This window comes from Ornithorhynchus anatinus, chromosome 13 (genome assembly GCF_004115215.2).
Source record: "Ornithorhynchus anatinus isolate Pmale09 chromosome 13, mOrnAna1.pri.v4, whole genome shotgun sequence".
Lineage (NCBI taxonomy): Eukaryota > Metazoa > Chordata > Mammalia > Monotremata > Ornithorhynchidae > Ornithorhynchus > Ornithorhynchus anatinus.
This window is the reverse complement of record NC_041740.1, coordinates 39,742,487-39,769,608: the sequence shown is the minus strand read 5'-3', so window position 1 is coordinate 39,769,608 and position 27,122 is coordinate 39,742,487. Positions and strand designations below refer to the sequence as shown.

The 27,122-nt window shown below is 54.5% G+C and overlaps 1 protein-coding gene and 1 long non-coding RNA gene across 2 annotated transcripts in view; one reads left to right on the top strand and one right to left on the bottom strand.

The window, feature by feature from the left end:
- Positions 1-1,282: 1,282 nt before the first annotated feature.
- The window catches only part of EHD4 (EH domain containing 4), a 46,767-nt gene continuing 20,927 nt past the window's right edge, over positions 1,283-27,122 (bottom strand). The window contains exons 3-6 of the mRNA XM_029077628.1: positions 23,653-23,750; positions 12,606-13,018; positions 8,028-8,192; positions 1,283-5,308 (exon numbers count right to left, since the gene is read on the bottom strand). Of these exons, the coding sequence (XP_028933461.1) occupies positions 4,778-5,308; positions 8,028-8,192; positions 12,606-13,018; positions 23,653-23,750 (1,207 nt within the window). The 3' untranslated portion in view covers positions 1,283-4,777. The remainder of the gene's footprint in view (positions 5,309-8,027; positions 8,193-12,605; positions 13,019-23,652; positions 23,751-27,122) is intronic.
- On the top strand, positions 8,153-12,265 carry LOC114816048. The gene is made up of 2 exons (XR_003763824.1): positions 8,153-8,237; positions 12,048-12,265. It is a non-coding gene; the product is annotated as an uncharacterized LOC114816048 (long non-coding RNA).

Here is a 27,122-nt window from a genome sequence, read left to right as displayed (position 1 = left end):
GAAACCCCAGTTGCCTTCGGCCTCGGGTTCCCGACGGGATTTTTTCAGAGGCAGCAGGGGCCTCGGGTCGCCAACACCCCGGAGAACCCGGGCCGCGGGTTCTAGAGGCGCTCCCCACAGCTGGAGCAAGGTGGGTCGGGGAGGGAGAGCACGGGGGCAGAGCCTGGAGGATTCTTTGCTTACTCCGAGCAGAGAGGAAGCCGGAGGCCCGGCTCGGCGCTCTCGGGGTGTGTGTGTGGGGGGGGGGGCGGTCTCACGATCCTGGCGGTGGACGGAGGTGTCGAACGACGGAGGCGGTGAACGACGGAGGTCCCAGCGGGCTCAAGTCCGGTCCGGCGGCGGGGCCTGGTCGGCTCCTCTCCCTTCTCCGAGCAACCTTGGACTGTGGGACAGAGAGGAAGTGTTTTATGGGTCCCCAGGTCCCGTGGGAGCCATAGGACTACCTGCAGGGCCCCGGGGTAAAGTTCCAGGGTCCAGGGCGTGCCATCCGGCAGGGCGGGAGACACTGAGCCGCCCAGACCCGGGCCCGCGGGCGGCAGCTCCCATCAGGAAGGGTGCTCCACCCTCCACCGAGACAGAATCCCTCTGAAAGCCACCCCTCCAAGCCCCCTGGGAGAGACAGGCCCCTTCTGCCCACCCCCTGCTTCAGGCTGGGACAGGAGGCGGTCCATTTTCGGTCATTCTTGCCCACGGTGGGAGTGGGGAGGGGAAGGCATTCGTTTATCCATTCATTGAGCGCTTACCGCGCGCAGAGAGTACGGGAGAGTACGATGCAACACTACACAGACACATTCCCTGCCCACAGTGAGCCGTCTTGCTCCAGCCCTGCGGTCCCTACTTCCGTCCGGGTGGTCTGCCCTCCCAGAGCGGGATCTCAAGACGGACCCGTCCCTCGAGCCGGACCAGCGGTGAGCCCGCCGGGGTCGGGTTCCGAGTCAGAGTGGGCCGCTGAACGGAACTTATGGCCGGCGCTGCTCCCCGGAGCCCCTCTCGCGGGGCTCACGCTTTCACGCCTGCCCGGGCCTTTCCCTCGGCCCGGCCTCGCACCCTGCCCCGACGCCGCCCTTCCGGGCCAAGACGCTCCGCGGCCTCACACGACGGCGGGCGGTGGGAGGGTCCGAGAGCTGCGGGAGAAAGGGCAGAGGGGGCGGGAAGCCCCCTTAATTATCACCAGCAGCTCCCACTCAGGATCCCCTTTACGCCGGACACCGTACCGGGAACGGAGCAGACCAGAGCCCGGCAGCGGACATCCGCCTGGAAATAAAACGCGTGACGGCGGCTGTTTGTTTTTCGAAGTTTATTATCAGCAGGGGTTTTTTAAAACCATTTCCAGACAACGATTATAAAGCTTTTTTTAAAAAATAGAAGCATATTAGATCATCGGCATCAGAGTTACCTTCCTGGAACACACCGAGCTTGGATGGTGGGAAGCTGCTTCTTTTCACACCCAATTGCTTAGGGGAAATGAATGGAAGCCTTTTCCCTTATCAGTACTGTGCATTACTCAGAGACAAGGGAAACAAAATGTTAAAGGGGAAAGGGGACAGGTCACCCGGGCGCCTTGTCACTCCCGGGGGGACCCAGGCACCGAACAGCTGGAATAACCAGGAAACTGCGCTTCTCCTCGGTGAACTTTAGACCCAATACGAGGTGCAAGGAAACCAGCAGGCAGGTTAACGTGCCAGGACGCGGGCCGGGTCGCGTTCGGCATCAGCGGCAGGGAGGACCGAAGGCATTCAGGTTTCCCGCGAACGGTACGGAGCGAGCGCCTCTCAGAGACCGCTTCCCGAGACAGGGGAAGAAGGGGAGAAGAGCGAGGAAGGAATGATGGCTCTTCCTTCCTCCAGTCGCCCACTCCCCTTCCCGAAGGCAGCGGAGAAAACTCAAGGTAGTTTTCAAGGTAGAAACATCCCCACCCTCGAGAACCGATCACGAGGACCGTGGGCAGAACGTTTTCGGCCCTGGCGGCCTGGCTTCTCACGAGCCACCCAGGAAGGGAAGCAGCAGGGATCGGCGGATATTGGAGCCCTGAGAATCAGCTGAAATCGACACCCGGGAGCCCAGAAGCCGAACGACCAGAAGAACGGAGAAGACCCTAAGGAGGAAGGCGGCTCGGGGGCTGATTTACGAAATCTCCGGGGAAGAGACCTTCAGGAGGGGAGCCCGGGCACAAGGGGTTTGGAAAGTGCTGGAAGCAGGGCCCGTCTCTGGCCTCCTCAGGGACTCCGGGGAGGCTACTTGAGCGGGAATTTAGTAAAGTTTATCCTTTGGGGACTTATCCTGGGGGTGGGATTGGTTGAAGAAGCAGGAACCCACGGTAGAGTTTTACTTAGGGGCGTGGGGGCGGGGGGGGACTGTAGCCTGATTTCCAACTTTTCTTCTTTTTTATTTTAAACACCACCTCAGCTGCAGAAGCTTCTGCCTCCTATTCCCTCCGAGGGGTTCCTTCCTCTCCTCCTGAGCTTTGCAGTTTGGGAGTTCAGCGGCCTCAGTCCCCCATCTCTTCCTCAGGTGCCGCCCCGTGCTCTCGTACCCCTTCGTGATGAAGGAAGGCAGCAGAGGGAGCTAAGGCGAGAGTCTTGAGATCGAGGCCCCGGTGGGCAGGCCTTGAGGAAAGGTCACTGATCCAAGCACTTCTTGCTGTATACAATCACATCTCCTGAGCCCATCTGTATTCTTAAGCGTTTAGTAACAATAATAGTAATCACTTTGGTATTTATTAAGCACTTACTTTGTGCCCTGCGGTGTATTAAGCCCCGGGAGGGGGGCGAGAAGATGGGGATGGACCCAGTCTCTTCCCTACAAGAGGCTCATAGTCTAAGGGGGAGGGAGAACGGGTACTTTATCCCCATTTTACAGCTAAGGTCACTGAAGCTCGGAGGAGTGAAGCGACTGGCCCCAGCTCAAAAAGCGGTGGAGCCGGGTTTAGAACCCAGATTTTCTCCACTGGGCCAGGCTACGTCCTCGGGTCACGGCGGGCGCTCAATCGACACTTCGGCTCGAGCGGCTGACCGAGCGGAGAGGGCAGGACCGGGGAAGAGCGGCCAGCCACACGGCAGGTTGGAGGGTTTTTCCGGTCCTCCGGGCGTGAGACGGCCGTGGCGCTAGCCAGGAGGCGGCGGGTGAGACATTCTTTCCTCCTCCTGTGCCAGCCTGCACCTCCCCTTCCAGCTCTCCATCGTGCAGGGAATGATCCCCTTGCCAAATATGACCCGAAAGGTGGGTTTTAGATTAGGCAGGCGCCAGGGCTGGTCCCCGAGCCGGTGCCCTGCAGACTCCTTTCCAGCAAAGGCTAGGGTTTCTTCCCGGGACTTGGTTCTGGTTGTCCTCTCCTCCATGGCATCTGCCGCCTTCCGAAGCTTCTCTTCTCTCCGGAATTTGAAAACGGATTTTCTACGACTCGTATATCCTCTTCTGCGCCTGCCCCTGCTAACCACTTAATTCCCTCAGAGGACCCGACGTGACCTAGAAAGGAAGTCGGGGCCGAGATCCGGACAAAGCCTCGGTTTTCTCTGGTCCTCTCCTACCCCTCCTGGGGGGGGGGGGGCAGACGTCCCCGAGGGTCCCGGGTCAGACTTGGTGGGCCTGGAGGGACCCCGGTTGGGTGGGCCCTCCACCCTTCCATCATCTAACTTCATAAATCAGAGCAACGTGACCGGTGCTCGGGGAGGAAGGGCACGTGCGTCCGCTCTGACGACAAAGGCCCCGAGAGGGCGGGAGCGACAAGGAATGGAATCGGAAAACATCCATTGTAGTAGTCACTCGTGAGGACGAATGACAAATCCCAAATTCATTGTTGGCCGCAGCTCTACCCACCGCTTGACCTCTGAAGAATGATTTCCTGCCTCCGAGCTGAGGTTTTTATCCGGTCCTTCGCATCTCGGGGAACCCGGTAACGGAAACGGCGTCTCAAAGGCTGTCAGCGGCCGAGGTGTGGAAACTTTGAACCAAATCTCCGGGGCCCCACTCCTGCCCTTTGGGATGGAGGATGGTCATGCTAGAGAGACGGACTGGGCGGTGAATTAGTGGATGTGAGAGGTAGGCTGAGAGCATCTTTAGAGGCCCGGCACGGCGGGCGTCCCACGCTGATACTGGTTCCATCGATATCGTCCGCGAAAACGACCGACTGCTGGGGCTCTAAAAATGCCTGCTGGAGTCCAAGAGCACGGAACAAGGCTTTGCCAAGCCCGGGTGTGTGCGAGAGACACATCTGGGAGAGAGGTTTTGATCGGCAGGGGAGGTGGCCGCCGATGAGCTTCAGGGACCGTGACCTCATAAGCGTCTTCCTGTTAGGCTGAGCCCAGCTGTGCTCCTCATTCGCCTCTCCCTGCCCGGATTCGGACCCAGATTAAAATCCCAATCCTCAGGGAACTCGGGGCGGGGGCTGGGTTGGAACGGCGACGTTTTCTTCTCCTCAGGACTGAGATCGCTGATGAGTTGTTGGAGAGCTGGTTTTTCCCTCTCGTCTACGGCTTCATCGCAGACACGGGGACGCCGCCTAAAGCGAACAAATAAATAAGGACGTTCCCCTCCCACCCCCGGCTATGAGGGGAGGGAAAAGCAGCTACAGTAGGTTTTTTGGATACATACAGGGATCCTCTCAACTAATTCGAATGAACCACCCCCCACCCCCGATCGAGGTTCCCGGGGCTCCCGGACACACCGGTGAGGGGAGGGGAGGCCGGGTCGTGGCCCCGTTCTGTCCCTTTCTCTCCGGCCCCCGGGTCAACCCAACCTCCCTCCTCGCCCTTCCCCTCCCAGTCCGGCCACCGGCTCTTCAGTTGGACAGAGCCTTCCTATGAGACGGGGGGACGAGATGAGGCGGGAGACAGCTGGGTAATTCGTAGCCGTCCAGTTTGATCTTGATGAGGTGCTTGGCCAGCGCGAACTCTTCCTCGTCCAACATGCCGTCGCTGTCGCAGTCGGCGAGCTTCCAGATCTTGCCCAGGACGCTGTTGGGCAGCTTGGAGGTCACCATCTCCCTCTTGGCGTTGACCCCGGAGATCTTGCCGTCGACGGGCGACAGGGCGTAGAAGAGCTCGTCGTAGACGGGCTTGTCCTTGGCCACCACCCACTCCTCTTCGTCGGCCCCTTCTTTGGCGCCTTCCCCGTAGCCCTGGTTGAAGGGCCCTTCGGAGGTGCCGTCGAAAGCTCCCCCGTGCACGAGCTGGGCGGGCAGGCTGATCTCCTCCTGGCTGATGAGGTTCATCAGGGAAGAGATTTTGTGGCTCAGCATGTTGTCCACGGCCTCGATCAGCTTCGGCTTGAGGGAGTGGAATTTGGTGAAGTCGTAGTTCTCCAGCTGCTCCTGTCCGAGAACGACAAAACACAGGGACAGCGTTTAGCGGAGGCGGGAGGGGCGGGGCGCTGCCCCTGCCCGTCGACGCGCCTGCCGTGAGGGGCCGGCGATCCTAGAAACGTTTGGGGGCTCTTCTGCCCTAACGCCAGGTCGCAAGGGAGGAAGCAGGAACTCGCTGGGCCCCCCCCCCCTTAATTGCCCTCCATCTCTAGATACGGAGCACGGATTTCTTCCCGGAACGGACGCTGTTACGGACCACGTGATCTTTTGTAAGAGAGCAGATTTCAGGGGCAGGGACCTTTCATCCCTGCCATCTCACGCTCCTCCCTCCAGAGTCACGTGAAGTGGGTAACAGAAACGTACTTTCAGTTTCGATTACTCCAGGAGCCATGGAAGAGGAATAACGAGTCGTACGGCATTTTCACGGCAGAAAATACGAGGTGGCTCGCAATGCTCTTCCACTCGTTTCATTGGTTCGGTGTCAATGTTGCCCCTTAGAGAGGCGAGTTAGGTCACCCAGTGGGATCATTTCCTGGAATGGCCCACGAGCCTGGCTTCTCTACTCCTCTGAGGTTCACGGTTTGATAGCCCCTACCGCGACTCCAGTCCAATTACCACGCCTAAAAGGAATTTATGGTAGAAGGAGGGCTATTAAGATACTTGAGAATCCACTTTATCAGCTGTCCCTCCGAGAACCTTGGCCAAAAAAAACTGACATTGGTGGTGGGAGGGAGACACAAGCTCTCCCGTAACAGATCGGGAACCAAACGGCAGACCGCGGGGAATGGCATGGATTCTCCTGACCTCAGGCCGGGAAACCCGGGGAAAACTCGGAGCATCCCAGCCACGGGGAGTATTTTCAAGTCGCCCTGAAGGCTCTGGCTCACGTCGCTAGCTCGGCTCCTAATGCTAGTGAGATTTCTTATGCTCCAGTTTGGGAGTGGAGCAAAACGGTACTTAATAATAATAATGACAATAATAATAATTATTATTACTATGGTACTCGTTAAGTGCTTACCACGTGCCGAGCATTAAGCACTGGGGTGGGTACAAGTTAATCGGATTGGTCACAGTCCCTGTCCCACACGAAGCTCACCGTTTAAGTTGGAAGGAGTAGGATTGGCTCCCCATTTTACCGAAGAGGTAGCCGAGGCGCAGAGAAGTTAAGTAACTTGTCTCAGGTCGCCCAGCAGACACCTCAGAGCCGGGATTAGAACCCAGGTCCTCTGACTCCCGGGCCCAGGCTCTTTCAAATAGGCCGCACTGTTTCTCACTTCTCACTGCTAAACACTTATTACGTGCAAAGCACCGTCCTAAGCTCTGGGTGGGGTGCAAATTCATCGGGTTGGACACGCTGTCCCTCGTGGGGCTCACGGAACTGTCCAGAGCCCCGTCTCTATAGTCTGTCTGACTTCTGGACTCACTCAGCCAGAAACATCTCAACCTCCGGGCTTCTCCTCAACACCGAAGGGGTCAGAGCCGCGGGATGTGTCACGTCAGCGGACGATGGTGCTGACACCCGCAGTTTGTGCTGCCCGTTATTTTGGAGAGAAGAGTTGCCTTAAAAAAAAAAAAAAAAATCAAATTCGCCATTGCCTTAAGCTGCAAACACGAGTAGGAGTCCGAGTCCCACACAAAAATGTTAACATTTTCATGGAAAACAAGTTCGGATTCCTCCGGGCTGGATTGATTCCCGATCTGCATAGATGTCTGGGGCTTTCCCAGTAGAAGTGGTTTCCTATAATCGGCCAGAAGGACCCTTCCCCCGGACCCAATCGGGGGCCTAGCTGGGAACGAACGAGAGGGTACAAGCAGAGAGCAGGCGGAAAGGCAATTCTCCACCTTGCGGCCAATCAGTCAATAATAATAACGATAATAATGTTGGTATTTGTTAAGCGCTTATTATTATTATTATAGCTTTGCGGGGGCGGCAGGGGGCCTGGGTCCGAAGCGGTGAGAAGCTTCCGGTTGTCCGAGTTTACGCCTGCACTCCCCGTACACTGCAGGTCTCGCAGAGTTTCACCGTTCCCTTGCCCGGGCAGCCCGAGACGTCGCTGAGTCCTAAATTTTGCCACCGTGGGTAGACCAGAAACTTGCTCGTAATAATAATAATGGTATTTGTTGAGCGCTTACTACGTTCCAGGCACCGTACTAGGCGCTGGGGTGGATCCACGCAAATCGGTCTGGACACGGTCCCTGTCCCACAGGGGCTCACGGTCTTCTTCTTCCCCATTTTACAGATGAGGTAACGGAGGCGTGGAGAAATCGAACGACCGGCGCGAGGTACCACAGCAGACGAGCGGCAGAGCCAGGATTAAAACCCAGGTCTTTCTGACTCCCACATCTGGGAGGGGCATTTTTTTGGCATTATCATGCATATCATTTGAAGGGGACCAACTCACACAGTCTCCTTATCTGTAAACGACTTGCAGGCCAGTCTACCCGGTTAGACTGTCAGCTCTCCGAGTAACTCCACTGTGCTCTCCTGAGCGCCTAGTACAGTCCCCTGCGCCCGGTGGGCGCTCAATAAATACCACCGATTTTCCTGCTCCGACTAGATAATCGGCCAAGTCTGACGGGCCACAGAGAGCCCCGGCCATCTCCCGTCCGCCCTCTTCCTGAAGGGCACCGACCTTCTCCTGCATCGTTCCGACCGCCGGACACACCCCCTCCTCCCTGTCCGTCTCCACCCCTCGGCCAATCTGCCATTTTCCCGCAGGGAAAATACCTGCATTGCCTTGACCTCCGGAAAGTCCCCTGCTGAGATCTGGTATTCTCGCTGCAGTTGGACGTAGATTTCGGGTAACCTGCAGATCAGCTCTCTCTTCTTGTTCTCCTTCCCGAAGACGGCCGGCATCTCCTTCTTCAGGTGGCTGATGATGTAGGCGTGAACCTGAGCCGGAGAGATTGAGGGGTGGGGGAGTCGGATCGGACAGAGGTAAATCGCCTCCTCCTGTTCGCTTTCTTTTGCCGCAGAGACTAATGATGATGTCGGTATTTGTTAAGCGCTTACTGTGCGCAAAGCACTGTTCTAAGCGCCGGGGGGGATACAAGGTGATCAGGCTGTCCCTCATGGGGCTCCCAGTCTTCAACCCCATTTTCCAGATGAGGTCACTGAGGCCCAGAGAAGTGACGTGACTTGCCCAAGGGCACACAGCTGACGAGTGGCGGAGCCGGGATCGGGACCCGTGACCTCTGACTCCCCAGTCCGGGCTCTTTCCACTGAGCCGCGCTGCTTCGGAGCCGGGCAGATGGTATCGGGGCATCGGGGGACGCGAATCATGTGGCCTAGCAGGAAGGGCCCAGGCCAGCGAGTCAGAAGTCCTGAGTTCTAACCCCGCCCCGCCATTTATCTGCCGTGCGCCCTTGGACATGTCGCTTCTCTGTGCCTCAGTTACCTCGTCTGTAAAATGGGGAATAAATCCTCCTCCCTCCGGCTTAGACTGTGAGCCCTACGAGGGCCAGGGACTGCGCCCGACCTGATCTCGAATCTACCCTGGCGCTTACAACGCAGAATAAGCCCTTAAAAAATACCGTAGAAAAACGAGGAATGATCTCTCCCGCCTTGAGACAAAATGGTACCTTCCTGCACATAAAAAAAAAATCCTGTAACAGTTATTCTTGGGGTTAGTACAGAGACGAGTCATAATACCCCAGAAAGCTCCCCCTGCAACGAAGGCCGGCTAAACCCAGCGACAATCTCGCGACCCCCCTTTCCCCTCACTGTTGCAATGCCACCCTTGTTCTCTCTCCCTCTGATGAAGTCCTTAGAACTGGCCATTTTTGTGACATTAAAGTTTCACCGGTCGTAGAAAATCCTCCATCTCTACGGTCTGTAGAAAGTCGGGTTCTTAACAGCAATTCGCTGACAATCCGTCTCCCCCCACCACACACCTCTGCTTCTCCAAAGGACGAAAACCCAATTTCCCTGGTTTGAGTTATCTTCGGAAAAAAAAAATAAAGTCAAGGGCCATCATCCACTCTAAGGTGACCGTCGATGAAAAGTCGACGCCCAAGTCAGGGTTACGCAGGGCGGCTCCAGGCTTGGGAGAGGAGGGCCATCCGCCGGCCGAGACGGCAGAGGCCCGGGGGCAGGGGGCTGGACAAACGGACCGGTCGCCGGTCGCTTCCAGCAATAAGATTTCATCTTCCACTTCGGGGGACGAGGAGGCGCGGGGAGGCCAGAGGAGTAAAGTACAAATGAAACGAATTGCGATATTACTCTAAAATAAAACCTAAGTAGTCCTGAGAAACAGCACGGCCTAGAGGAAAGAGCCCGGGCTCGGGAGTCAGAATCCCGGCTCCACCACTTGTCTGCTGTGTGACTTTGGGGAGATCGCTTCACTTCGCTGTGTCTCAGTTAGCTCATCTGTAAAATGGGGATGAAGAGTGGGAGCCTCACGTGGGACAACCCGATGACCCTGTATCTCCCCCAGTGCGGAGAACAGTAATCTGCACATTGTAAGCGCTTAACAAATACCAACGTTATTAATATGGGGATTGAGACCGGGAGTCCCATGTGGGACAGGGACAGGGACTGGGTCCGACCCCATTTGCTTGTCTCTAGTACAGTGCCTGGCCCACGGTAAGCGGCTTGACAAAGACCACAGTTATTATTATGATTATTATCAGGAGTTCGAAAGTTGATTTTGACACCAATCCCAATTTTCTAAATGCTTTTCTTCTTTTCTTTTTTTAAAAAACGATAGTCGTTAAGCACTTACTATGTGTCAAACTATTCCGAGCACTGGGGCAGATACCAGTTAATCATACTGGACACAGTCCCTGTCCTGCTCGGGGCTCACTGCCCAAGTAGGAGGGAGAACAGGTATTTAACCCCCCTTTTAAAATAGAGGAAGCGGAGGCCCAGAGAAGTGCAGGACTTACCCGGGGTCACACAGCAGGCAACTGGCGGAGCTGAGCATATCTGCAAATTCACAGATGGGGCTGGTGACAGCAACCTGTTCCCCTAGCCTCAGCCCCGGTCAAACGTCTAAGCATAAAATCCTCCAGATCACCTACTACTCCTGGTTTCTGCAAAATCTGAAGTGAAGCCAAAAATCGACGTTTGCATCGCCTCTATTCTTTAGTTTTCGTTTGACTCTACCAGCCCGATCCATTCCATTTTTATTTGACTCTGAGAGTACTGTGTGGGTTTTTTTTTCAGTCCCCCCTCAAAATATTTTGATAAAGGAGCCCTCGTGGTCAAGGGTTTGAAGGGAACATTACGTTTCAAAACGGGCCAGGATGCCGGCGACGAGCGTCATCTTTCCGGATGGGCTATGAATTCTGGCCGATTACGCCGTCCTTAACTTGGGTGGTTTGGCAGTTGCTACGCGATTGTTAGAAACAGAAAATACATTCCACCTCAGTGCTGGCTATTCTCTGGCAGGGCCCGGGAGGAAAAAAAAAAAAAGTTTCCTTTTCTATGGTCTTCATCTCAGGGTGCCACACTTCCAAATTCCTCTGGATTCTATCAGATAAGAGAGGTTTACTGAATAAATACAAATTGAGGAAGCGGGGAAGAATTCAGAAGTGACTACGGGACTTCACGGTGCACCTTAGATGAGCCCGGGGAAAGTTCAAAGACGAATTAAAACATTCACGGGGGGGAAATAGGGGGGAAGGTATAGTTTTAGATAATGTAAACAAGCCAGGGAGGGCAATTTAGATGGTTACAATTTAAGGCTAACAAGATATATTATAGAGAGAGCTATCCTACAATCGGTAGAATACCTTCGATGATAACGATAACGATAATAACTGCAGTGTTTATTAAGCACACAGAAGAGCAACGTGGCTCAGTGGAAAGAGCCCGGGCTTGGGGAGTCGGAGGTCACGGGTTCGATTCCCGGCTCGGCCACTCGTCAGCCGTGTGACTGTGGGCAAGTCACTTCACTTCTCTGGGCCTCGGTTCCCTCATCTGGGAAACGGGGATGGAGACCGTGAGCCTCACGGGGGCCAAGCTGATGACCCTGTATGTACCCAGCGCTTAGAACAGTGCTGACTGAATGAACGGAGGGCCTTTGCCGTGGAGTGGTGTGGAGAAGACGGGACTGGCGATGTCCCGGAGGATCCCGAGAAGACCGAAGGCGGGGCGGCCATCGCCCTCGGTGGCCTCTGGAGAGCTCCTTCCCCCGAGAGGTGGCGATGCCAAGAATTACCCTCAAAGACAGACCCGGCTTTATCCTTGGATGGGCCACGTTCCTTTCCCTCTCCACTTCATCTAGATCTGGATCACGCCCCGCCTCCGGCCTGGAACGCCCTCCCACTTCAGATCCAACGGACGATGGCTCTCCCCCCCCCCCCCCTTTCAGAGGCTTATTGAAAGCACATCTCCTCCAAGAGGCCTTCCCAGACTGTGCCCTCGTTTCCTCTTCACCCACGTTCTCCGTCACCCTTCCATGTGGATTCGCTTCCTTTATTCACCCCTCCTTTGGCCCCACAGCACTTACGTTCGCATCTGTAATTTATTCATTTATATAAACGCCTGTCTCCGCCTCTCTACTATAAGCTTGTTGTGGGCACGGAACAGGTCTACCCGCTCCGTCATACTGTACTCTCCCAACAAGGCTCCGCGCGTGGTAAGCCCTCAGTAAATATGACCGACTGACTGATCGATCCGGGCGTATCCGGCCCGTGGCCCGGGTGCTGGGCGAAACAGATCGGGGTCGGATTCCTCTGAGGAGAGCTGTGTGCCACGCGATTCTTTCCCCCCCTCTCTGTCCACATCTGTTTCCCCTTGCAGAAGGGAGACGGCAAAGTGAGAGCACGGAGGAAAACGGCTGTCCCACTTCCCTCGCCTCTCCCTCGCTGCCGCCGTCAGGGAGGAAGAGGATGCCGGGGTATCCGGGGAAGCCCCATCGACCTGACTCCTCGGAACCTACGATGTGGGGAGTGTTGAGCGGCAGTATAATGATAATAATGGAGGCATTTATTATTATTAATAAATAACGATGAACACGATAGCGGCATCTAAGTGCTCACTACGGGCCAAGCACTGTACTAGGCGCCGGGGTGGATACAAGCAAATCCGGTCGGACACAGTCCCCGCCCCACGTGGGGCTCACGGTCTCAATCCCCGTTTTGCAGATGAGATAACTGAGGGATAGAGAAGCGAAGCGACTTGTCCAAGGTCACGCAGCAGACCTCGACCCCCCCCACCCATCCGATCCCCCCGGCCTCCATCCCCCTCCATCCTCTCCCCGATCCCCGGACTCTAGGAGGAAAGGTCGATCCCGGGGCTCCGCGTTCCCCGGCGGGAGGGGACCCCCGCCATTTTGACGGGGGAGGTAGGTCGGCTTACCTTCGCCAACCGGGCGCGCTTGATCAGGTCGTTGAGCTTGCGTACCGCGGCCTTCTGGGGAAGGCTCTGGATATCCCGGAAGAGGTCCTGGGCCTCCACCTCGAAGAGCCTCCGGTTGTCGGTGTTCTGCAGGGGCTGGGCCCAGAACGAACCGATGTAGACCCTCAGCACCTCCGGCGTGTTGATCACTTTGCCCAGGGACCACATCAGGGCCCCGTAGACCCGCATGAGCTGCTGAGTGTCCACCTGGTCGGCCTTGTTCAGGACCACGCGGATTTTATCGTCCTGTCCCCGGAAGGCTTTGATGGCCTCCGAGAACTCGTCGGAGATATCCAGCTTGTGAGCGTCGAAGAGGAGGATGATCCGGTCCACCCGCTCGGCAAACCACTGCAGCACCTGACAGAAGTCGTACCCTGAAGGGGAAGAAGAAGGGGTCAGGGCGGGCTGGGGGTCGGAGGGTGGGGAGGGGACGGTGTTTCCCGGAAACGTTTAAAAACCATTCATTCGATAGTATTTATTGAGCGCTTCCTATGTGCAGAGCACTGCACTAAGCGCTTGGAACCTGCTGACGCCTCGGTTTCCTTCCGGGAGGCCCCATCTTGCAGGCCAAGGGGGCAGGTTCGGCTCCCGGCCAGTCAGTCGTATTTACTGAGCGCTTACTGTGTGCAGAGCGCTTTCCTAAGCGCTTGGGAGAGGACCGTACAACAAACAGACACATTCCCTGCCCACCACGAGTTTAACGACTAGCCAGAGCTCACACTCGTGGTGGAAAACCAGGCTCACTGAGTCCAAAAGGCTAAAAGAAATAGATTTTCTTGGAGTTCGGGGGGATCGAGGAGACAGACCGCAAATCCAGGCCGTCCGGGGACCGTCCCGAGTCCCCATCTTGGGCCCGGCACCATCTCACACCCAACGTAGCTCTGGAAAATTGCGGTCACTGGCCCAGCGCGGTCAACGTACTCTAGCCTGGCCAGCGGCCCAGGAAAGTAGCCTCCGCAGGCACAGAGGGCTCAGTGGTCAGTTGATTGGGGCCCCGAGGCACGAAACGGTGGACAGAACCCGACCCGGGAGTCGAAAGGTCACGGGTTCTAATCCTTGCTCCACCATTCGTCTGCTGCGTGACCTGGGGTGAGTCACGTCACTCCTCTGTGCCTCGGTTCCTTCACCTGTAAGAAGGGATCGAGACTCTGAGCCCCACATGGGGCAGGGACTGCGTTCAACGCCATTTGCTCGTATCCACCCCAGCGCTCAGAACAGCGCCTGACACGTAGGAAGCCCTTAACAAATGCCAAAGTTATTATTGCGCCCGAAGTCCCGGGGGGGACCGCGCCCAGCTGGGCCTTTGGAACGGGCCCTGCCGCCGTCCCCGGCTGCCGGACTGGCAGCAGTCAAAACGTTCGGTCCATCGACATCCCGCTGCCTTCCTTCCGCATCATTTCCCGGATCCTCCCTCTCGTCGCCTCCCGGCTGGACGACCACATGGGCGTCCTCCCTGGGCCCCTGCTTCCGACCCCTCGCCTCGTCAGCCTACCGTACGCTCTGGCTCAGATCACCTTGCGGAAAGGCCCCCCCCCTCATTTCGGCCTCCACGTCGAACGGAAATTCCTTACCGTCGGCTTTAAGGCCCCCGATCCCCTCGCCGCGCTCCTACTGCACACCCGGCCCGCACACTTCACTCTTCTCATGCCAACCGTCTCACTGTACCCCGATCTTTATCTCTCCTCTGACCTCTCTCGCCCACCTCCTGTCTCCGGCCTGGAACGTCCCCCCTGGAAGCGGTGTGGCTCAGTGGAAAGAGCCCGGGCTTGGGAGTCAGAGGTCATGGGTTCGAATCCCAGCTCTGCCACTTGGCAGCTGTGTGACCGTGGGCAAGTCACTTCACTTCTCAGTTACCTCATCTGGAAAATGGGGATGAAGATTGTGAGCCTCCCCTGGGACAACCTGATTACCCTGTCTCTCCCCCAGCGCTTAGAACGGTGCTCTGCACATAGTAAGTGCTTAACAAACATCAACATTATCATTATTATTATTATTCTTTATGTCCGACAGACAATTCCTCTCCCGCTCTTGAAAGCTCCTCCATCTCCTCCAAGAGGCCTTCCCTGACTAAGCCCTCCTCTCCTCTTTTCTCACTCCCTTCTGCGTCGGCCTGAATCGCCCCCTTTATTCACCTCCCCCCTCCCAGCCCCACAGCGCTTATGTCCATATCCATAATTTATTTCTTCATATTAATGTCTGCCTCCCCCTCTAGACGGTAAGCTCGTTGGGGGCATGTAATGTGTCTGTTACGTTGTACTCTCCCAAGTACTTGGCACGTAGTAAACGCTCAATAAATAACGACTGAATGATTGGATAACCTTAGCCTCCTTCTCAGCACGGCTGAGTTCTTCGGTGGCACCGAAATGGCTCTGACCGGAGGGGTGTGCTGACAAAATAATAACAAGAATGATCATAATAATAGTAGTATTTGTAAAGCACTTACTACGTGCCAGGCACTGTACTAAAGCGCTGGGATAGATTCAATAGATTCGAGCCGGCCACAGTCCCTGTCCCACACGGGGCTCACAGGCTTCACCTCCACGTTACGGATGAGGAAACTGAGGCACAGAGAAATGAAGTCGCGTGCCCAACATGGTCCCACCCAGCAGACAAGTGGGGGAGCTGGAATCAGAACCCGGGTCCTGTGATTTCCAGGCCCGTGCTCTTTCCGCTAGCCCACGCTGCTGCTTCCTCACTTGGTTAAGACGGACGGGGTGAAGGGGGATCGGGGGGCGAAGGTTTTCAACGCCCACAGTTTTCGCCTGCACTACTCAAGAGCCGGAGGATCGGAGACCGCAAGTCGGTAATCTTGGCCAAAAGAACCTTCTTCGCGGGCTCTCCGGAGGCAGAACGTGAAGATAAAAGGAGCCGACTCCACTCGGTTCAATTTTCGGATTGCATCTCTCTAGCTCCGCTTAAGGGCCCTGGGGAATTTGCAAAACGGTGCGCACAAAAAACACACACAGACGAAAAAAAAAAGCACAGAGAGCAAAAGTAAGCCAAGCTCTGGCCGTGAGTCGCCAGGACAGAGATGATGCGCTCCAAACCCAGAGCCCTTCTGGGAGCGAGGAAGGAAGGGGTTCTTCTGGCCAATCCCACGTTTCCTGACCCAATCTCCTCTGGCAACGTCCATCTCTCCCCCAGACCCGGGAGAGGGGCTATCAGGAAACGGGATCTGGATATACGTCGGTTATTATTTGGCACAAGGCGAGTACAGGGCGGAGGCCCGGAGGAAGCTGAGCCAATGGTCTATTTCTCACCAAACAATTCATTTCAGATGGCCCGGTCTGCCAAAGCGCTCTCGGGCGGCCCAGTTTTCTTCTTTAATAATAATAATAATAATGATGTTGGCATTTGTTAAGCGCTTACTACGTGCAGAGCGCTGTTCTAAGCGCTGGGGTGTATACAGGGTGGTCGGGTTGTCCCACGTGAGGCTCACGGTCTTGATCCCCATTTTCCAGATGAGGCAACTGAGGCACAGAGAAGTGACTTGCCCACAGTCACACAGCTGACAAGTAGCAGATCCGGGATTCGAACCCATGACTTCTGACTCCCCAGCCCGGGCTTTTCCCACTGAGCCACGCTGCTTCATTCTAGGGCTAGCGAAAAAAAAAATACCCTTTCTTCTTCTCAGACCATGAGCCCCGTGGGAGGCGAGGATTCCCCAATCTGATTATCTTCTACCGGTCCCGGAGCTTAGAACAGTTCCTGGCACGTAATAAGCACTTCATAAGTACTATCGATCAATCAGATGGTCAGATTATTGACGACGACTTCTACTACAATTATGATGATCTTGTCAGCTGTGTGGCTGCGGGCAAGTCCCTTAACTTCTCTGTGCCTCAGTGACCTCATCTGTAAAAAGGGGAGGAAGACTGTGAGCCTCACGTGGGGCAACCCGATGACCCCCGTATACATCCCAGCGCTTAGAACAGTGCTCTGCACATAGTAAGCGCTTCACAAATACCAACGTTATCTTCTTCTGACTGAGGGCCCTTCACACCCTTCGCAGTCGATCGGTGGTGTTTACTGAGGGCTTACTGTGTGCAGGGCACTGTGCGAGGCGCTTGGGAGAGTACAATAAAGCAGAGTTGGGACACACATTCCCTGCTCACGGGGAACTTTCATTCTAGAGGGAAGGCAGACATTAATATAAATAAGTGAATGAATTAATAAACAAATGAAGCCCGCCACACTCCGGGCGGGGGGAGATGACTGCGGAGTTCTGAGGGTCAAAATGAAAGTGTTAAATCTACGAATGGCGTGTAGGAGATAAAGGCAAACACAGAAACACTGATTAAGTCTGCCAAAAGTGGACGGGTTATTTAAAACTAAAAATAGGCAGGTGCAAATTGTTACATCGCCCCCAGGGTCACTACCTACTTCGCTGGTCGGGGGGGGGAGGGAAGGGAAGGGGAGAGGCAGCGCGGCCTAGCACAGGCCTGGGAGTCAGAAGGACCTGGGTACTAATCCCGGCTCCGCCACGAGTCCGCTGGGAGACCCTGGGCAAGTCACTTCACTCCTCTGGGCCTCAGTTACCTCATCTGGAAAATGGGGATTAAGAGGGTGAGCCCAGTGTGGGACAGGGACGGTGTCCAACCTAATAACTCCTATCTGCTTCAGCGCTTAGAATAGCGCTTGGCGCACGGTCAGGGCTTAACAAGCACCATAATTATTATCCTTCTTCTTCTTATTAAATACCATTTTTCCCCCCCAAAAGTGGGGGGGTGGGGAACTATAACCAGCCCCGCCCTATGGGTTCCGGCCCTGCCCTCGTCAACCAGAGGGAACCACCGCAGACATTCCCATCCTCTTCCCTCACCGACTCTTCCCCCCCGCCCGCCTTCGTTCTCCAAATCACCGGGGCGGGTGGGGAGACCGAGGGCAGGACCCGGACAGAGGGTGGGGCGAGGGATGGGACCCTCCTCCAAATCTGGGCCTTTTCCCAGGCCCGCGGGATAGTATTTATTGAGCGGTCACTATGGGCAGAGCACCGTGTTACGTTCTTGGGAGAGCGCAGTCTAACAATGAGGGAAGGGGGTGGGGGCCTACTAGTAGGGTCAGGAGGGAATTCCCTCTCTCCCCCCTCGGGCCGGGGTGGCCCGGTCAGCTGAGACGGGGGGAGGGACAACTTCCTTCCTCTGCCTCTCCGGATGAGATGCAGCCGGACGGTTATTCGGTCCTCGGAAGGGCCGCCCTTCCGCGCTCCCCGCCGCCGCCTAGTTCGTTCGGGTACCCCACAACCTCTAATAGCAAAAAAACAAGAGCCGGGATAAGAACGAGACGAGCCTGAAGAAGGGGCTGCCTTCTTGGACGGAGAAAGATGATAACCGGCTCCGCTGAAATGACCGAGGATTTTCAGGTTTGGGGTTCCTTTTGTTCAAGTCCGGTTTTTCAAGAGAGTGAACCGTGACTAAGAAACAGGAAGAGGAAACCCCACCCGAGCCCCCTTCTCCTCCCTGGGTGTGACCGAGCAAGAGCTCGATAAATGCCCCTGATAGATTTACAGATTGACTGATTGACGCCACCCTTGACTCTCCTCCTCCATCCCATTTCCCTCCTCTACCTTTCCCTCTATTGCCCCGATCATCATCGGCGACCTCAAAAGCAGCGTGGCCTAGTGGCTGGAACCTGGGCCTGGATGCCAGAAGGACCTGGGTTCCAATCCCGGCTCTGCCACTTGTCTGGTGCGTGACCTTGGGCAAGTCGCTTCACTTCTCGGGGCCTCCGAGCCCTCAACTGTAGAAAGGGGGTTTGGACCGTGAGCCCCAGGTGGGCCAGAGACTGCGCGTCCAACCTAATTAGCCTCTATCTACCCCAGCACCGAATACGGTGCCTGGCACAACGTAAGCATTTAACGAACACCACAAAAATGGTACTTACTGGGTGCAGAGTGCTGTGCTAAGCACACGGGAGAGTACGACACAACAGAGTTGACATATAATAACAACGTTGGTATCCGTTAAGCACTTGCGACGTGCAGAGCACAGTTCTAAGCGCTGGGGTAGATACAGGGTCATCGGGTTGTCCCACGTGAGGCTCACAGTTAATCCCTATTTTACGGATGAGATAACTGAGGCTCAGAGAAGTGAAGTGACTCGCCCACAGTCACACAGCTGACAAGTGGCAGAACCGGGATTCGAACTCACGACCTCCGACTTCCAAGCCACGCTGCTTCTCCTGTACGTTCCCTGCCCCAAGTGAGCTGATCCTCCTCCTCTTCTAAGTTCCAGTCTGCGCACCTGCGCCTGAAATCCCACCCCTCCCCACCTTCAAGCCTCCTCCGGCTCCGTCCTCTCCCTTCTCCACCACGATCCCGCTCCACCGGATCCTTCCCCCCGCTGGAAAGGCGGCTAACGAGGCCGGCTTAAGGAAATTCGTTTAACGATTACGACGGACGGGAAATGGAAGGCCGAGGTCTGCATTTCGGGGGCCACCACGGAGCCGGGAGTCCTGTTTAGAACAACGAGCGGGGGCGTCCAAGCAGCCCTGCGGTTTGGAATTTCCTGTGGCTCTAACTGAAACGCGGCCGGCTTCCGAGTCAGCCGGCTTCCAGGAAACGAAAGGAAGCCGCCGGTTCCTGAAGGGAACGAGTGGGTCGGAACTCACCTGGCTTCAAATGAGTTCTGCGCGTCCCCCGCCGAAACCGGGGGCTATTCCGAAACCCCCATTCAAAACGGAGGTCATTTTCACTCCACGCAACGACGAAATGGGTTTTCAAATCAGCCCTTAAAGGGTGCGGATTCCCACAGTAGATTTTTTGCACTAAAATCTTATTTTAAATGCTCCCGATGACCCTCTGTCATATTCCTTCCTCCCTTCCTTCCGCCCGAGTCTTTTTCTTTTCACGGTATCTGTTATGGGCCGGGGTAGATCCACGCTAATCAGGTGGGACACATGGGGCTCCCGGTCCTGATCCCCATTTTACGGACGAGGGAACCAAGAAACAGAGATGTGAATCGACTTGCCCGAAGTCATACAGCAGAAAAGGGTGGAGCCAGAATTAGAACCCAGGTCCTCTGACTCCCAGGCTTCGAATCAGAGGACGGAGCCTGGGCTTCGGGGTCAGAGGTCATGGGTTCGACTCCCGGCTCTGCCACTTGGCAGCTGCGTGACTGTGGGCGAGTCACTTCACTTCTCTGTGCCTCAGTTCCCTCATCGGTAAAATGGGGATTAAGTGTGAGCCTCACGTGGGACAACCCGATGACCCTGTATCTGCCCCAGCGCTTGGAACAGGGCTCGGCACATAGTAAGCGCTTAACGAATACCAACATTATTATTACCCATTAGGCCGCACTGGGCTACTCAGCTTTTGCTTCTTGCCCTTTCTGGGCAAGGTGACCGAGTGAGTGTCAAGAAGAGCTGAGGTGGGGAATAAACTCATAGACATCAAAAACCTTAAACCACATTAGCCTTCCGCTTTCGCTCTTTTCCTGCCAAATCTTTCTTTTCCTGGCTCCCACAGGCAGGCGGAATTCATAGTAAACGGAAAGATGGCCGAAACAGGGAACAGGAAGCTGAAGGAGAAGCCCGGGCTAGAGACAAACTGGGAATTTGGTGTCACGGCGCAACACGAATCCATCAGCCACGAGAGGGGAGAGCAAGGAGGGTGACGGGACCGGGATCCACGTTACTGGACTTTCGAGCCGAGATTCGGCCCCCCGGATCCCCCGTGCACCGGCACGGTGACCTACCGCCGGTCACAAGTGCACAACTAGGGCAGCTCCGTGCTTACTTAAGAACAATTCTCCTGCCCCACTGCCCCTGAGGTCTTTAGAGGAGCAGCGTGGCTTAGCGGACAGGGACGTCAGAAGGAGCCGGGTTCTAATCCTGGCGCCGCCACGTATTCGCCATATGACCGTGGGCAAGTCGCTTCACTTCTCCGGGCCTCGGTTCTCTCATCTGCAAAGTAGCGTGAGCCCCGGCAGGGACTGTGTCCGACCTAATTAACTTGTACCTACCCTAGGGCTTAGCATAGTGAAAGGCCCAGTAGTGAGCGCTGGGGTAACTACCATAGCAACAATAATAAAAATAATAACTATTAGAGGAAGAAAGCATACGAGGCCCGGAGAAACCACTGGAGAGAGGGCCAGAGGAGTTGGGAAGGTGGGCGGCCCTGACGACCTTCTAGCGGACCAAGGAATCCTAGCTCCGTAAAGGACCCTAAGCCAAATCGCTATCTGGGTCCCGCCTTTAAGCGGGGAGGTGTGAAGTCAATGAACTCTCAAGGTCCCGTCCAGCTCTGCGATTCAGTGAGCCTCTGAAGGACAGTTTAAAAATAAACTCGTAGCAGATGAACCCAGAATACGATAACTGCGTGTGAAGTGGGAATGTTCCATTTGGGAAGTAGGTGGGGCTCAGAATTCCTCATCCCGCCGGGGTCTGGGCTCTGGAGAGAAAGTTCCGCTTTTCACAGCTCCCCCGGCCTGGATAAAATGGAAAATGGGAAAGGCTGAGACCTAAACTCTGCTCCGGGTGTTGAACCGACTAAAATCGGCCGAAGTATCGGGAAAAATCAACCTGTTGGTGGCTGAAACGGCACCTTCGACCCAGGGCTGGCGCGAAAATCCCGGATCTGAATCAGACCGCCCCACTACTACTTGGGCTAGTAGTCAGGGATATACCGGGGTACCGACCGTCTGTCACAAGGAAGCAGCGCGGCTCAGTGGAAGGAGCCCGGGCTTGGGAGTCAGAGGTCATGGGTTCGAATCCCCACTCTGCCACTTGTCAGCTGTGTGACTGGGGGCGAGTCACTTCACTTCTCTGTGCCTCAGTTCCCTCATCTGGAAAATGGGGATTAAAACTGTGAGCCCCGCGTGGGACAACCTGATGACCCTGTATCTTCCCCCAGCGCTTGGAACAGTGCTCTGCACAGAGTAAGCACTTAATTCCAACATTATTATTATTATCAGGCCCGCCCAAGGGGGAAATGTGCATGAACGCGCAACTTGGTGTGAGGGTGGGGAAGGCTCAAGGCTCCAAAACTTCAAAATGGGCAAGGGAGGGTGGTTCACGTTAACAGCAGGTTACCCCGTGTACCCAAAGGGTCCCGTGGCCTTTCCTGTGGCAACTGCCTTCTCCCGCATTATTCGGACCCCCAAATTTGGGGGCCAATACCGATGAACAAAATGGGGCTTCCTCTCAAACGACTCCACGTTGCTTCCTCGACGCACTGATCGATTCCGATGAAGAAAGCACTTGCGGAGAAGCGGCCTGGCTTAGCAGAGAGAGCCCAGGCCTGGGAGTCAGAAGGACCTGGGTTCTAATCCCAGCTCCGCTACAGGTCTGTTTTGTGACCCTGAGCAAGTCACTTTGCTTCTCTGGACCTCAATTACCCCACCTGTAAAATAGGGACTGAGAGTGTGAGCCCCGGATGGGACAGGACTGATTTGTACCTACCCCAGTGCTTAGAAAAGGGTCTGACACCTAGTAGGCGCTTAACGAGTCCCATAATAATAATGATAATTATCATTATTATTGCTCTCAACCTCTCTCCCTGGCCCTGTCTGCTGCCCAGAGGAAGCTATCAGAAAAAGCCCCCAGAACATCGGGAAACTACCCGCGACCGAGGGCAAATTCATGAACATTACGAACGCCATATTCAGGAGGGCTCGAAGGGGCCTTCCCCATTTCCCTGTGCCCCCCAGGTTTGTTTGGAGGAATTTTCCCTGGGGGTGGTACTTCTTTGGAGAAAATTCCTGAGAATTAAGTTGAAATTTAGAAGCCCCAGGGCGTTGTAACGCCCACCCCTTCTTCCCGCCCCCAAATTCCCAGCTCCTGGGGGCTGATGGAGCGCAGGTGTATCACCCACTGGTCACCACGTGTCAGGAGTCCTTTTAGTCACAGCTCAAGTGGGAATCAAATCATCTTCAATGTAGCCGAGACAAATCGGCTAGTGGGGCTAGAGTTTTTAATAAACCACCTTTAGTTTAAACCCTGTACCCGGGTAGTTATCTTTAGCTCCTCAGGTACCGCCGAAACACAAACTAAGGAAGCCCCTGGGATGAAGTCTGTCAAGAAGGGGAAGGAAAAATCCCAGCTGCCCAAACAGATAAAAAATACCGTTCTGACGCCAACCGCTCCCGTGACTTCCGTTTTTCTGTACGCTGATTGTCCGACTGTTCTAAAACAGTGATTCGGCTTCGGGCTTGGCCTGGAAATGGACTGTTAGGGGAAATGGATGCTTCCCTCGTTGCCCCACTTCAGAGCCAGAGATAGGCCTAAAGGCAGAAACGATATGCCAGAGCAGAGCCCGGAACAACCCAGGAGAGACACTTGACCGATCTGAGGAACGCGGTTGCCCTCAAAAGGAACGTAAGTCGGGCTCCGGACGCGGCCCCAACGGGCTAACGGTGAATGGCCCGCTGGCGAACTGACGATGATGGGAGGAGTCTTCCAACGGGAAAGTCGTCGACGGGAGTGAAAAGTCCAGGGGCGACGACGGAGCTGCGCTACTGTACACTCCTAAGAGTTTAGTACAGTGCTCTGTACACGGGAAGCGCTCAATAAATACTATTGACTGACAGGTGGCTGGGGAAGCTGCCTGGAGACAGCTTCGGGTGAGAAAGTCCCAGAAGGAAGCTGCTCTTTTTTAGATGGAAATTAAACTAAAGACAGAGGACCAGCTTGGGGGTGGAACCCGGGTGGGGCGGGGAGAGGAGCCCTAGGAGTCACTGAGTCAGCCTAACAAGTACTCAGCTCTTCCTGGGCCCTGGAGTTTTCCCTAAATGAAGCCAATCAATTACTCGATTAATGGTATTTATCGAGCGCTTGCCGGCAAAAAACGCCGTACTCGGCGTCTGGGAGAGTCCAACCCGACAGAGTTGATAGACGCGTCCCCTGCCTACACCGAGCGGCGGGGCCGGAATTAGAACCCGGGTCCTCCGATTCCAAGGCCCGGGCCCTTCCCGCTAGGCCACGCTGCTTCTCAGAGGTCCGGTTTAGGCGCCCTACCCAGAGAAGTGGTCCGCAGCCAAGGAAGGGCGGGATAAACGCCGTTGCAACTCACCTCTGCTAAGCCGCTGCTTCTCTCCTGAAAGAATACCAGGACTGTCGATGATGCTAATGCTCTTCAGAACTTGATTAGGGAGCTGGGAGCACATAAACCTGAAGGCAAGGTCAATTAAAAGAGGATTAAGCTGGGAGACATCCAAAGAACCACTGAGAATAGAAGGCCCCATGCTATCATTTGGCATTTTTTCCGCCCACACGGATTTCAAAGCGCTTTACCCACCCTGCCAATGACACCAAGTGCCGGGACAAGCCCAAGGAAACTAGATCGGTCCCTAACGCCGTTTTCACTCTGCATTTTGGCTAGGCTGCGAAGGCCCCACTGCTAGTGTTACCCTAGATGTTTTTATGGTCAATATCACCTTTCGAGCTTTCTTTAAACGCCGTGCTCTTCGAGAAGGCGAGCCATAGGGCGTAGGAGAACCCACTACTTTATGAGGCCAGAAATTGGGACTCCAGAAGGGGGGAGAAGTAATCACAAGGTCAGTGGATCGGAGTCAGGAGTAGGTCGTGAAGGGGGAGTTTTGGGGTAGTCAATTCTGAAATAACTGTATCCTTTAAAAGGCTTCCAAAAACACCTCGGAGCATCTCACTTACCCACACTTTAACACCAATTGTCAAGAGACAAGGAGAAAGATTATTATTACTACTACTACTAATAATAATGGTATTTTTTAAACAAGATATTCATTCATTCATGCATGCATTTAATCGTATTTATTAAGCGCTTACTACATGCACAGCACTGTACTAAGCACTTGGAACGTACAATTCGGCAACAGATAGAGACCATCCCCGCCCAACGACGGGCTCACGGTCTAGAAGGGGGAGACAGACGGCAAAACAAAACAAGCAGATGGGCATCCATACCATCGAGACAGATCAACGGAATCGTAGCTACAGACACATGATTAATAAAATAGAGTAATAAATATTGTATACAAATATACACATATTCAGGTTGGACACTCTCCCGGTCCCAAAAGGGCCTCACAGCCTAAGTTGGAGGGAATAAAATTGAATCCCCGTTTTAAAAAGAAGTAAACTGAGGCCCAGAGAAGTAAAGTGACTTGCCCTGGGTCACCCAGCAGAGACGTGGCAGAGCTGGAATTAGAACCCAGGGCTTCTGACTCCGGGAATATAACGTTTAGCCAGAGATCAATGGTATTTAGTGAGCGCCGTGTGCAGATCGCTGTACTAAGCGCCCGGGAGAGAACAAATGGCTGAATGCCTTCGGGGGGGCGGCGCCTAGCTCCGGGGTTAGAACACTGGTCTTGTAAACCAGGGGTCGTGAGTTCGACTCTCTCCTGGACCTGAGAGATTTTTGGCAGACCTCATTTTCATTTGAAGCAGCGCGGCTCAGTGGAAAGAGCCCGGGCTTGGGAGTCAGAGGTCGTGGGTGCGAATCCCCGCTCTGCCACTTGTCAGCTGTGGGACTGTGGGCGAGTCACTTCACTTCTCTGGGCCTCAGTGACCTCATCTGGAAAATGGGGATTAATCGTGAGCCTCACGTGGGACAACCCGATGACCCCGTATCTCCCCCAGCGCTTAGAACAGTGCTCTGCACATAGCAAGCGCTTAACAAATACCAACATAATTATTATTATTATTATTCCTTCTCCCTGGTTGGTAGGAGTTAAATCGAGAACGTGGGACTAGGAGCAGAGGTGGAAAAAATGACCAGGAGCTAATAAGGACCACAATTGGGTAAAAGTCGCAAAGAAAGCAAACCGGAACAAAGCATTTGCGGAAAAACAATTCACGGAGAGGATCTGAGGCGCGTCAGGAAGGGCAGTGGATAGGTGCCCGGCCCACAGAGCGTGATGAACCACTCTCTTCGCTTTCAAACAATCTGTCGAATAAATTACTCTTGCCAGTGACCCAGATTGTAAAAAAGGTGCACACGGCCATTGTTTTGGTTTCACAAAGGACTCTTGAAAAAGAACTACCAAGACTGGAAAAGAGGAGAGAATTCCTCCTCCGATTTCTAATGTCACTGCCTGGAGAGCTTCACAAAACGATTTTTCCTTTGTAAATGCCTCAAAATGGGAAGTTCACTGAAGTCCAACACGAATGTGAAATACTTAAAATAATCAACAGACCGGTGACTAAAACTTCCCCAAATACAGCTCTTAAATTAGCACCCCCTTTGTTTTTTTCAGAGAAGCAGCGCGGCTCAGGGGAAAGAGCCCGGGCTTGGGAGTCAGAGGTCGTGGGTTCGAATCCCGGCTCGGCCACTTGTCAGCTGGGTGACTGTGGGCAAGTCACTTCACTTCTCTGGGCCTCAGTGATCTCATGGGCCAAATGGGGACGAAGACTGGGAGCCTCACGTGGGCCCACCTGACTACCCCGTATCTACCCCGGCACTTAGAACAGTGCCCTGCACATAGTAAGCGCTTAACAAATACCAACATTATTATTATGATTTAGGATGGGCCAGATCACAGAGATAATTCTTGCTCTGGGACCAAAGTTTTGGTAGAAAAGGTCCGGTAGATGGCTTATAATGCAACTTTAGACAGTGCGCCCGTTGTCGGGCAGGGATTGTCTCTCCCTGTTGCCGAACTGTCCATTCCAAGCGCTTGGTACAGTGCTCTGCACATAGTAAGCGCTCAGTAAATACGATTGAATGAATGAATGAACGAACTGGTCTGTAATAATGAGGAGAAGGAGGAGGAGGGGAAGTTCCTGGGCCTCTTAAAATGGAGAAGGGAAGTCAGTGGAAAGACCCCGGGCCCGGGTGTCAGGGGACCTGGGTTCGTCCCAGTGTTTAGAACAGTGTTGGGCACAGAGTAAGCACTTAACAAATACTATCATTATTATAATCCTGACTCCGCCACTTGTCTGCTGTGTGACCTTAGGCAAGTCACTTCATCATCATCAACAGTGGCATTTATTGAGCACTTACTATGTGCAGAACACTGAACTAAGCGCTTGGGAGAGACAACGGAGTTGGTAGACACGCTCCCGGCCCACAACACTTCACGGTGCCTCAGTTTCCTCACCTGTAAGACGGGGGTTCAATCCCACTCCCTCTACGAAGACCGTGATTCCCATGTGGGACAGGGACTGGGGCAAACCTGATTAGTTTGTATCTCTCCCAGCGTTTAATACAGTGCTTGACACATAGTAAGCCCTTGTGATTATTTTAACCAGGGTATGTGGAAGAGGCTCAGAACCAGGTACCAGGTCATTAGTTTTTAAGAGGGACCCTCCCAGGAGCTCAAACTCTATGACCGAGTAAAGGAAATCATATTTTAATACATAGTTCACGTAATTTTATATTAAAACATAAATGGAAAAAAGCAGGCCGTGAAACCCAAGATGCGTTTTTCAGCTTCCAAATGATGAAATATTTGGAAACATAAGAACGCTCCCGGCTATAAGCAGCGTGGGATCGTGAATAGGGCATAATCTTAGTTCCCATTTTCCCGATGAGGGAACCGAGGCACCGACAACTAATCTGAT